We start from the raw sequence: 12,500 nt of genomic DNA on the forward strand, positions 1-12,500 counted from the left end.
CTGTATTGATTAGTTCAGTGTGTCGTATTGTGGTCCTGTATTGATTAGTACTTGTATAAATATACACCGACAGGAGAGCCACTGCACGATCACACCGCCATTTTTGTTGACATGAGTGAACGTCATAACGCGCAGGGTAAGAACTAGTAGCAGCTTACTCTCATGCGGGACGATCGTGATTTTGTACAAAAAATACAGTCAAACAAACCCCTACTGTATTAAAATCGCTACATATAATTGTTTAGAAGGTTATAGTGTGAGTTATTTGTTTTCTCTTTAACTTCCTTCAGCTCTTTTCATGTTTGGGGGGTCGGATTGTACAAATTATGAAATATTCAATATCCCAATTTTGCATATCGTCCAGACAACACTTTGGATATTATCGTCTAAACGATATATCGCCCACCTCTACCTTGTAGTTGTGTAATTACCCAAGTGTGTGTACCTTGTAGTTGTGTAATTACCTGTGTGTGTGTGTACCTTGTAGTTGTGTAATTACCCGAGTGTGTGTGTATCTTGTAGTTGTGTAATTACCTGTGTGTGTACCTTGTAGTTGTGTTATTACCTGTGTGTGTACCTTGTAGTTGTGTAATTACCTGTGTGTGTACCTTGTAGTTGTTTAATTACCTGTGTGTGTACCTTGTAGTTGCGTAATTACCTGTGTGCGTGTACCTTGTAGTTGTGCAATTACCCGAGTGTGTACCTTGTAGTTGTGTAATTACCTGTGTGTGTGTACCTTGTAGTTGTGTAATTACCCGAGTGTGTACCTTGTAGTTGTGGGCGCTGAGGTACTTGAAATGTCCGAAGCAGACGTGGGACAGACAGACCACGATGGTGACGATCAGCACCACCAGGGTGAACATCGACGTCGGCGTCTCGAAACCTGCCGGCACATTAGCACTTAGCATCACCTAGCATCACTTAGCATCACCTAGCATCACTTAGCATCCCTTAGCATCACCTAGCACCCGAACTACCTTAAATCATGAACAACCTGACAAAGGGAACGGGGGGGGGGTGTGTGTCTGTGTGTGTGACTGTGTGTGTGTGTGTGTCTATGTCTCTGTGTGTGTGGTAAGTTTGTGTGCATGTTGTTCACTACGTCACCTGTTTGCGTGTCTGTGTGTGTGTGTATCTCTGTGTGTCTGTGTGTGTTCATGTGTGTGTGTGTGTGTCTCTGTGTGTGGTAAGTTTGTGTGAATGTTGTAAATGTTGTAGGTCACTACGTCACCTGTGTGTCTGTGTGCTAATCACCACCATCCCAGAGGTTAGAAAGAAGGATCAGGTCATGAGTTCTTCCACCGTAGCTGTGTGTGTGTGTGTGTGTGTGTGTCTGTGGTAATCTGATTGTTGCACAGTCAGTTATTTGTAGATGTTTTAAACGCAGTCATAAATAAAGTCTTCGGACCTCATCATTTGCACCAGCAAGAGTTGGAAATGCCTTCAAATTCCCTCCAGTGGCAATTCATTGTTGTCAGATTGCCACTACACCTACACGTGCACGATTTGGATATTGCGCTACAGCCCATATTGCGATTTCGATAACTCTGCGACTAGTTGTGCGGCCGGGGGGCGGGGCTTACCTGTGCGTACGGTGGAGAAGAAGAGCAGCCAGAAGAGGCAGAGGATGGGCGCCGCCACCACCTGGGTCACCGCTGCCGAGTGGATCTTCTTGTCCAGTTTGGAAGGCAGGTAGGCGTAGTACATGTTGTACCGGTCCACCAAGTGTTTCAGCAGCATGTACATCAGACCTGCAGGGAGTCACACAGAGGATTTAAAGGGAAGCTTCGCTGTTTTTCAACCTGGACATTTGTCCAGTATGGAGCGAGAGAGCCGTGAACAGAGCTGTACTGTAACCCTACAGGACTAATGTTCAGCAGCAGTTAGAGTCCACTACAAGTTCTGTTGTTGCTGCTGACAGACTATTAATTTAAGTGTCTGACAACATTATGGGATGGATCCCTACAGAGATAGACCTTTAAGTTAAAGAGTAAGATCCTTTTAGTTTAACATGAAACAGCCCCGAAATCACCATCACCAAACTACACCAGACTCCATGTAAATAATCAAGTGTATAGAACCAGCATATCTCCACATGTAAGTGGGTGAATTAAGGGTTTATTTCAACCAAACCAGAGTGGTGATTGTTGGAACAGTCTGGTTTTGTTTGGGTAGTTTTATTTAGTTTTTGTCCACTTGGAATAAAGTGTGTTTTACGATGATAAAAGTCCTGATTATTTACATGGAGTCTGGTGGAGTTTGGTGATGGTGATTTCGGGGCTGTTTCATGTTAAACTAAAAGGATCTTACTCTTTAACTAAAAGTCTATCTCTGTAGGGATCCATCCCATAATGTTGTCACACACTCTGTATAACAGAGACTGTGCTGTAGTACTGAGAGCGTGTGTAGTAGTACTGTAGTACTGACCGAAGGGTACTATGATGGGGCAGGTGATGCTGTAGGCCATCACCACGGTGAAGACGTTCATCATCCAGGCGTACGCCGCTCCAAACTGGAACTCGTAAGCCTGGTGCTGAGGGGAGACAAACAGAGTTCAGAACAGGAAACCGACACACCAGATCTGCCCCGAGACTCTGGAACAAGTCACCCCCTGATATTCACACTATTACAGATGGAGCTCTTTTTAGGTCCAAACTCAAAATCTATCAAATCTATTAGTTTAGAAAGGCTTTTAATACGTAGTCGTGATCTCCTCCTCCTGTTTCTATGTCACCTTTTCTGATTTGACTCTTTTCATTCCTCGTGTTGTATGATATATTGTATGATATGTTGTGTTATTCTTGGTTCCTGATGTGAAGCACTTTGGATACCTGCTGGTTGCTGTAAAGGTCTCTATCAATAAATGTTGATTGATGTTGAATAAAAAAAAAAAAAAGACAAAAGTGTCGGGATATCTGTCAGTAAAAGCAACAAAACTGTCAGTAAAAGCAACAAAACTGTCAGTAAAAGCGGCAAAACTGTCAGTAAAAGCGGCAGTGGTGTAGGGAATGAAGTCTGAAACACGTCTACCGCGGTGCGTCCTCCTCCTCACCCTCTTGACGTTTCGGCGATCGGCAGCCGAGCGCGCCAGGCACAGCCGGATCATGTACATCAGCAGGCCGGGGATCCGCAGCAGGTCCATGGCGTTCCCGATGAACGCCGAGGCGATCACGTAGTTCACGAAGAACGCTCCGTTATCTGGCAGGAAGACGCACCTGAAGGGGACACACGGCGCCTCTGTTAGACCACAGCCCCCAACCCAGCAGGGGGGAAAGTAACTAAGTACATTTACTCCAGTACTGTATTTCAGTCCACATGTTGAGGTACTTGTTCATGCTACTTTCTACTTCTACTCTTTTCCTGATGATACTTACAGACTTTTACTTAAGTTACATTTTCACTGCAGGACTTTAACTTGTAACAGAGTACTTTTACACTAGCCTGGTGAAAGTGTCCTGTTCTGGCAAGCTCCAGTTTTCTCCTCCCAGATCAGTCTGGCATCTTGAGATGGAGAAAATTTGGAGCCGTTGGCCAAACGACCGACCGATCAGCGTTGGTTTTGAGGCGGGTTTAGGTGTGACCCAACGAGAAGCGACTGTTAGTCTAAACAACGTGGTGGCTTCCAGTTTTATCTGAATTAGAAAGTATTCCTTCATTGAAAGAAGAGCAAAAAACGGCACTGGAGGCTTTTCTCGGAGGAAAAGATGCTTTTGCTCTTCTTTTGATCTGATTGGTTGATTCATACCAACTACAGGTGGTGACAGACAGACGGTTTATCCAATCAGCTAACCAGGATTTTCTCCCCCTTCCCAAAAGTTCTCCAAATGAAAGTTCTCAGATGGATATGCCGAGCAAATGGGAAGCAATCCATCTGGAGGAGTCAGGTTACTTTTACAGTGTGGTATTAATACTTTTACTGCAGTAAAGGATCTGAATACTTCTTTCAGGGCTGGTCCAATAAAACTGTAATAATACTCAGAACAATACCAAAGTTACCCTTTAACAATGTGATAAACATTCTTTTTTAAAGTATAAGTGAGTAATAACAGTCGTATACTACAGGACAGAAACTGGAAATAATAAAACAGACTCACTCAAATCGGACTTTGGCATCAGCCAGGAACTTCTTATCGAAGAGCCAGCGGAAGAAAACGTCCAGACTGAAAACAGAGAGAGGTTTGAGTACACGGGACAGCGGAGGTCAAAGGTCACCAGGGAAAGATGTCTGCGTGTTTATTACCTGCTGAGGCCGAGAGACGGCAGCAGCAGAACCATGAAGATCAGGAAGGTGTAGCATTTATGCATCGTCGTCCTGTTTTCTCCAGACCTGCAGATGCAAACCACACGGCCAATCAGAGACTCCACTGACTTCAGATTTAACTTCACTCAAACTACAAGTTTAACAACAAAAAAGTTGGAAAATGCAACAAATTGTCACACAAAAAAGCATCAAAAACGTTGAAAAAAAGCATCAGAAGAGTCAAATTTAAAGAAAACAACACATTTTTTTTAAAAAGGGCCAAAAAAGCAACAACGATGTAGCCTAGAAATCTAGATGCACCCTAGCGGCAGCAAATGTAATTTTCAGACAGGGTCGTCTAGCAACTCTCCGTTGGCTTGCGAGCTGGAAAAATCAAACTCTGGTAGGGCCAATCACATCGTGTATAGAGCCGGTGGGCGGGGCTTGTGGCTGCTGCTGCTGGTGAGCAGAGGTCTTCTGGAAGACTTGGAGTTCAGCTTTTCTTTGAGAAAAGAACAAAGAACGGCTCTGAAGTCATTCTTAAAAAAGGAAGATGTGTTCTGAGTTTAAAGTTTAATCTACCAGCTAGCGTTGCTCTGATTGGTTGGAGCGCTATCCTATTACGAGAAGAGAGAATCTGAAAGACAACTGTTTATCCCGCCCCTCGGATTGAGCCCTGCCAATGGGGAGCCAATGGCTCGTCTGGCTAACAAAAACGTTGTAAAATATTGAAAAATCCGTCAAAACAGTGTAAAGAAAATAAAACTGGCGGCACACTGGGTCACAGCTGTGTTCGTTTGTTAGGCCGCTGCACACTGGCACGCTACCCACCAAAGATATTAGTTATTAGTTTAGTGGAGTGTGTTTACCTGGTCCAGTGCTACCTGAGTTTAGAGGAGTGTGTTTACCTGGTCCAGTGCTACCTGAGTTTAGAGGAGTGTGTTTACCTGGTCCAGTGCTACCTGAGTTTAGAGGAGTGTGTTTACCTGGTCCAGTGCTACCTGAGTTTAGTGGAGTGTGTTTACCTGGTCCAGTGTTACCTGAGTTTAGTGGAGTGTGTTTACCTGGTCCAGTGTTACCTGAGTTTAGTTGAGTGTGTTTACCTGGTCCAGTGCTACCTGAGTTTAGTTGAGTGTGTTTACCTGGTCCAGTGTTACCTGAGTTTAGTAAAGTGTGTTTACCTGGTCCAGTGCTACCTGAGTTTAGTTGAGTGTGTTTACCTGGTCCAGTGCTACCTGAGTTTAGTGGAGTGTGTTTACCTGGTCCAGTGCTACCTGAGTTTAGTGGAGTGTGTTTACCTGGTCCAGTGCTACCTGAGTTTAGTGGAGTGTGTTTACCTGGTCCAGTGTTACCTGAGTTTAGTTGAGTGTGTTTACCTGGTCCAGTGTTACCTGAGTTTAGTTGAGTGTGTTTACCTGGTCCAGTGCTACCTGAGTTTAGTTGAGTGTGTTTACCTGGTCCAGTGCTACCTGAGTTTAGTTGAGTGTGTTCACCTGGTCCAGTGCTACCTGAGTTTAGTGGAGTGTGTTTACCTGGTCCAGTGCTACCTGAGTTTAGTGGAGTGTGTTTACCTGGTCCAGTGCTACCTGAGTTTAGTGGAGTGTGTTTACCTGGTCCAGTGCTACCTGAGTTTAGTGGAGTGTGTTTACCTGGTCCAGTGCTACCTGAGTTTAGTGGAGTGTGTTTACCTGGTCCAGTGCTACCTGAGTTTAGTTGAGTGTGTTTACCTGGTCCAGTGTTACCTGAGTTTAGTTGAGTGTGTTTACCTGGTCCAGTGCTACCTGAGTTTAGTTGAGTGTGTTCACCTGGTCCAGTGCTACCTGAGTTTAGTAAAGTGTGTTTACCTGGTCCAGTGTTACCTGAGTTTAGTTGAGTGTGTTCACCTGGTCCAGTGCTACCTGAGTTTAGTAAAGTGTGTTTACCTGGTCCAGTGCTACCTGAGTTTAGTAAAGTGTGTTTACCTGGTCCAGTGTTACCTGAGTTTAGTTGAGTGTGTTTACCTGGTCCAGTGCTACCTGAGTTTAGTGGAGCGTGTTGACCTGGTCCAGTGTTTACCTGGAGTTTAGTTTAGTAAAGTGTGTTTACCTGGTCCAGTGTTACCTGAGTTTAGTAAAGTGTGTTTACCTGGTCCAGTGCTACCTGAGTTTAGTTGAGTGTGTTTACCTGGTCCAGTGCTACCTGACCTGGTTTGAGTTTAGTGGAGTGTGTTTACCTGGTCCAGTGCTACCTGAGTTTAGTGGAGTGTGTTTACCTGGTCCAGTGCTACCTGAGTTTAGTGGAGTGTGTTTACCTGGTCCAGTGCTACCTGAGTTTAGTTGAGTGTGTTTACCTGGTCCAGTGCTACCTGAGTTTAGTTGAGTGTGTTTACCTGGTCCAGTGCTACCTGAGTTTAGTTGAGTGTGTTTACCTGGTCCAGTGAGCCTCGAAGAAGGCGGAGTAGTAGACTATGGTGGGCAGCAGAGCGGAGAAAGCCCAGAGCAGCAGAGTGGGGAAGAACTGAGTCACGATCGGGTTCTGGTAGAAACAAAAAGACAACGCGGCACAGAGTCAGAGACAAAGATCGGCAAGGTAATGTTCCCCTGTGTCTTTAGCTGCATGTAAGGTAACGTTCTCCTGTGTCTTTAGCTGCATTTAAGGGGACGTTCTCCTGTGTCTTTAGCTGCATGTAAGGTAACGTTACCCTGTGTCTTTAGCTGCATGTAAGGTAACGTTCTCCTGTGTCTTTAGCTGCATGTAAGGTAACGTTACCCTGTGTCTTTAGCTGGATGTAAGGTAACGTTCTCCTGTGTCTTTAGCTGCATGTAAGGTAACGTTCTCCTGTGTCTTTAGCTGCATGTAAGGTAACGTTCCTCTGTGTCTTGAGCTGCATGTAAGGTAACATTATCCTGTGTCTTTAGCTGCATGTAAGGTAATTTTCCCCTGTGTCTTTAGCTACATGTAAGGTAACATTACCCTCTGTCTTTAGCTGCATGTAAGGTGAAGTTACCCTGTGTCTTTAGCTGCATGTAAGGTAACATTCCCCTGTGTCTTTAGCTGCATGTAAGGTAACATTCCCCTGTGTCTTTAGCTGCATGTAAGGTAACATTCCCCTGTGTCTTTAGCTGCATGTACGGTAACGTTCCTCTGTGTCTTTAGCTGCATTAAACTCAACAAGCAGTTTGTTGTATTTTAGCAGAATACTGAAAGCAGCAGAACTGAGAACAATTTAAGATCTGTTTATTTATCTCGTTATCTAGACATGGGGCGGCGGTGGCTCAGTGGTAGAGCGGTTGCCTGCCAATCGGAAGGTTGGTGGTTTGATGAGCAGGTGGCTCCTTGTACGGCAGCCTCGGCCACAGTGTATGAATGTGTGTGAATGGTGAATGGTTCCTGTACAATGTTAAAGCGCTCTGAGTAGCCGTTGAGACTAGAAAAGCGCTTTATAAGAACAGTCCATTTACATTTACATTCAACAATGTTATCGCATATTTTCCTCACATCATGCAGCCCTAATTCAGAACGCCAACACAAAGAAATCAGAAGGTGACCGGAGTAGATTATTCCAACCGTCCACTAGAAGACTCTGAACAGACTACAGTCTGACACCATCTCCCATCTAAAGACAATCATCACCCATCTAACGTTAAAGGGGATCTTGAGGGTCACACGCTGAAAGACTACAACTAGATTCACGGCTAGCGTTAGCTGCTAACTTTAAGAGGAAGTCTGAAGATGTTCTGTTCTGCTGTACATATAGATGAACGTCTCCAGTACCAGGAGGTCTGTGTTTATCTGCCGGTAAATCTCCGGTTGGATGACTCGCTTCAGAAGGGTTGCACATCAGCAACTTTCCCTCTTTAGCATTTAGCTTAGCACGGTGCCAAAGCAACAACAAACAAAACTGTCTCTAGCCGTTTGCTTCTTCCTGTTTGGTGCTGGAGGGAGAGCACCCATTGGTTATTGACAATGTTCACTACCAAGACTTCAAATTTAGGACAATGTTTTAGGAGTCTGTCTGACTCTCTGTCTGTCTGTCTGTCTGTCTGCCATAAGTGGCTAATGAAAACATCCGACTCTGTCTGTCTGTCTGTCTGTCTGTCTGTCTGTCTGTCTGTCTGTCTGTCTGTCTGTCTGTCTGACTGTCTGCCTGCCTGCCTGCCTGCCTGCCTGCCTGCCTGCCTGCCATTAGTGGCTAATGAAAGCGAAGGTTAGCTGCAGCTCTTACGTTGAGATACTCGACGGGCTTGGTGACGTTGAACTTGTCCATGGTGGAGATGATGATGGCGGGCGTGGTGAGGAAGAAGAGCAGCAGGAAGAGGATGACGTTGATGATGAAGCAGCGGATCCACCAGGAGATCCCGCCCAGTGACAGGTGCTCCCTGCAGGGACAAACCGCGACGCGGCAGGTAAAGCTCATTATTTAGCTGTATGTTTCATTTGTTTGTTTTTCTACAAACAAACAATCACAACAGGCACATTCCACGTCGGGTTAATACTGTGGCTATAAACTCCTTTCTGATTTAAAGTCCAGTTCAGACCAAAGATTTGTGTCTACATTAGGCTGCGTTCCAGGCGTCCCGTAACTCGTGTTTTCACAACCTTCTCCTGGTGAAAGCGCCCTGGAATGGCAGTCAGACCCGTACCTTACTACCTGTGAGCTGTACTCCCAGTTACAAAAATGGCGCCCCCTGTTGATGCCGTACACACGCCGGTATTTAACGGTGAGAAATAGAAATAAATAGACATAAATAGGCAACGTAAAGTAATTCTGCATTGTAATCAAAACAATACACACACGACTGTGTACTACTACAGGTTATGTTTATTAAATGAAGCCCAAAATATGTTGCCAACTCGAAATTGGTAGTATAAGCTAAGGCTAGCCAACGTCAAAGCCGCTAGCTAACGCTAGCTAGAAGGGTTTAGGTTAGGCTAGCTACCGTACGTGTTAGGTAGCCTAACCTGAACCCTGCCAACGGCACAACGTTTAGCTAGCCAGCTTCGACGGTGTGCCAAATGTCATTATTTTTATCATTAGACGCACAAATTTGCTGTACGTAAACGTAACTAAACCGACTTTCACTCAATCAGAGTTTATCTGGATGATGACATGCTGGAACGCTACCAAGTCGTGAGTCATGACTTGAAGTCGTAACTTATGGGCTAAAAAATTGTGTCTGCAGCGCAGCATTAGAAACAGGTGATGTCCTGTAACGGTTTGGTCTGGCTGGGAACCTTTGGTCTGAACGGGGCTGTAGACGGGGAAGGGTTCTGTGGACGTACCAGCGGACGTTCTGCGGGTCGGGCGCGTACGACACGCTCCAGTTGTGGACGTGAAGAACCTCGCTGAACTGAGACGACTGAGGCTCCTGCTGACAGCGACAGCCCTGGACCTGGCAGGCGTTAAAGTCCTTCAAGATACTGAGGAGAGACAGAGGGGAGGAGTCAGAGGGGGAGGAGTCAGAGTCAGAGGGGAGGAGTCAGAGGGGGAGGAGTCAGAGTCAGAGGGGAGGAGTCAGATGGGGAGGAGTCAGAGGGGAGGAGTAAGAGGGGGAGGGGAGGAGTCAGAGAGGGAGGGGAGGAGTCAGAGAGGGAGGGGAGGAGTCAGAGTCAGGGGGAGGAGTCATATGGGGAGGAGTCAGATGCAGAGGGGAGGAGTCAGAGGGGGAGGGGAGGAGTCCGAGGGGGAGGGGAGGAGTCAGAGGGGGAGGGGAGGAGTCAGAAACATCAGACAGACAGGCAGACAGGCAGGCAGACAGACAGACAGACAGACAGACAGACAGACAGACAGACAGACAGACAGACAGACAGACAGACAGACAGACAGACAGGCAGGCTCACATGGCGGTCATGGACTCGTTCTGGAAGGTGACGAAGGCCATGCCCAGCGGCTTGGTGTGGACCTTCTCCTTCTCCTTGCGGTACTCCTCCTTCAGCTTGGCTTCTCTCTTGGTGTAGTAGCTGACGGCCTCCTCCTGCAAACCAACCACACGGGAGGCTGCTCAATCACTGCTAACAGGCTAACAGGCTAACAGGCTAACAACACCCCCAACAACCCCCCAACAACCCCCCGATCCAACATCTCAAATCAGACCTGAGACATCTGTTAGTTCTGGATTTGTTTTAAAAATATATATTTTCACCCGAGAAACCAAAAGTAAACTAACTGGCTTAAACTTCAGTGAGCAGTTGGGACTTGAAGAACAAAGAAGCAAAACCGTACACCAGAGCATGGGGAATGAGAGGGGGAAACACCAGAGCAGGGGGAATGAGGGGGAAACACCAGAGCAGGGGAATGAGGGGGAACACCAGAGCAGGGGGGGGAAACACCAGAGCAGGGGGAATGAGAGGGGGACACCAGAGGGGGGAATGAGAGGGGGGAACACCAGAGCAGGGGGAATGAGAGGGGGGAGACACCAGAGCAGGGGGAATGAGAGGGGAAACACCTGAGCAGGGGGAATGAGAGGAGGGGAAACACCTGAGCAGGGGGGAGATGAGAGCAGGGGGAGGAAACACCAGAGCAGGGGGAATGAGAGGAGGAAACACCAGAGCAGGGGGAATGAGAGGGGGAAACACCAGAGCAGGGGGAATGAGAGGGGGAAACACCAGAGCAGGGGGAATGAGAGGAGGAAACACCAGAGCAGGGGGAATGAGAGGAGGAAACACCAGAGCAGGGGGAATGAGAGGAGGAAACACCAGAGCAGGGGGAATGAGATGTAGCCTCAGTGTGTGTGTGAGCAGAGTGTTAGCGTTAGTGTTGTAGTCTTAGCGTTAGCGTTGTAGCATTAGTGTTGTAGCGTTAGCGTTGTAGCGTTAGTGTTAGCGTTGTAGCGTTAGTGTTAGCGTTGTAGCGTTAGTGTTAGCGTTGTAGCGTGTTTAGTGTCACCTCCTCGCAGCCAGTGATGGCGCAGCAGCAGAGGTGTCCACAGGGTTTGGGGTTAATCATCGTGGGAACGTGTTCCTTCGCCATCAGGTCGGTGAAGAACTTCTTACTGCGCTCCGTCTTCTTCCTGACAGACAGCACACCCAACGTTTGGCTCAGTGAGCTCAGTTATTCTTTCAGATGTTCAATAAAACCCCAAAATAAACCTCCATCAGACTCAGATTATTACTCTAAGTGTCTGACAACATTATGGGATGGATCCCTACAGAGATAGAACTTTTAGTTAAAGAGTAAGATCCTTTTAGTTTAACATGAAACAGCCCCGAAATCACCATCACCAAACTACACCAGACTCCATGTAAATAATCAGGACTTTTATCATCGTAAAACACACTTCATTCAAAGTGGACAGAAACTAAATAAAACTACCAAAAGCCGTCTTGGTTCATCTTTCCACTGTTCCAACAATCACCACTCTGGTTTGGTTGAAATAAACCCTTAATTCACCCATTTACATGTGGAGATATGCTGGCTCTATACACGCTAAAAGTCCTGATTATTTACATGGAGTCTGGTGGAGATATGCTGGCTCTATACACGCTAAAAGTACTGATTATTTACATGTGGAGATATGCTGGCTCTATACTAGGGCTGTCCTCGACTAAAGAAATTCTTAGTCGACTAACACATAGGATTTTGTCGACTAATCGATTAGTTGATTTAATTGACAGAGCTGTGAGCTTTGAGAGGTGGTTAAGACTAGAAGAGCACAATATAAATGTAGTTAATTAACCATCTGTAAAACTGAGTTTCTCTACAATTAATCCTGCAAAAGCACCACTTTAAATCTTGGGTTTACCGTAAATGTGCTCAGAAGTTTCTTGGAAATAAGTAATTAAGCATGAATAAGCATAAAAAATGACTAATCGACTAAAGAAATCTTAGTCGACTAAGACCAAAACGACCGATTAGTAGACTAATCGACTAAGAGGTGGCAGCACTACTCTATACACACTAAAAGTCCTGATTATTTACATGGAGTCTGGTGGAGATATGCTGGCTCTATACACGCTAAAAGTCCTGATTATTTACATGGAGTCTGGTGGAGATATGCTGGCTCTATACACGCTAAAAGTCCTGATTATTTACATGAAGTCTGGTGGAGATATGCTGGCTCTATACACGCTAAAAGTCCTGATTATTGACATGGAGTCTGGTGGAGATATGCTAGCTCTATACACGCTAAAAGTCCTGATTAATTACATGGAGTCTGGTGGAGATATGCTGGCTCTATACACGCTAAAAGTCCTGATTAATTACATGGAGTCTGGTGGAGATATGCTGGCTCTATACACGCTAAAAGTCCTGATTAATTACATGGAGTCTGGTGGAGATATG

At 46.0% G+C, this 12,500-nt stretch overlaps 1 protein-coding gene across 5 annotated transcripts in view; it reads right to left on the minus strand.

The window, feature by feature from the left end:
- The window catches only part of LOC114566467 (CSC1-like protein 2), a 49,395-nt gene that overhangs the window by 9,714 nt on the left and 27,181 nt on the right, over positions 1-12,500 (minus strand). For 4 of the 5 annotated variants that reach the window (XM_028594977.1, XM_028594957.1, XM_028594948.1 and 1 more), the window contains 11 exons: positions 11,106-11,229; positions 10,061-10,194; positions 9,503-9,640; positions 8,445-8,598; positions 6,648-6,754; positions 4,241-4,327; positions 4,095-4,160; positions 3,053-3,215; positions 2,428-2,533; positions 1,584-1,751; positions 756-883 (listed from right to left, as the gene is read on the minus strand). In XM_028594977.1, coding sequence (XP_028450778.1) covers positions 756-883; positions 1,584-1,751; positions 2,428-2,533; positions 3,053-3,215; positions 4,095-4,160; positions 4,241-4,327; positions 6,648-6,754; positions 8,445-8,598; positions 9,503-9,640; positions 10,061-10,194; positions 11,106-11,229 — 1,375 coding nt within the window. The remainder of the gene's footprint in view (positions 1-755; positions 884-1,583; positions 1,752-2,427; positions 2,534-3,052; positions 3,216-4,094; positions 4,161-4,240; positions 4,328-6,647; positions 6,755-8,444; positions 8,599-9,502; positions 9,641-10,060; positions 10,195-11,105; positions 11,230-12,500) is intronic. The other variant, XM_028594968.1, reaches the window with a different exon arrangement.

Source organism: Perca flavescens, chromosome 2 (assembly GCF_004354835.1).
Source record: "Perca flavescens isolate YP-PL-M2 chromosome 2, PFLA_1.0, whole genome shotgun sequence".
Taxonomy (NCBI): domain Eukaryota; kingdom Metazoa; phylum Chordata; class Actinopteri; order Perciformes; family Percidae; genus Perca; species Perca flavescens.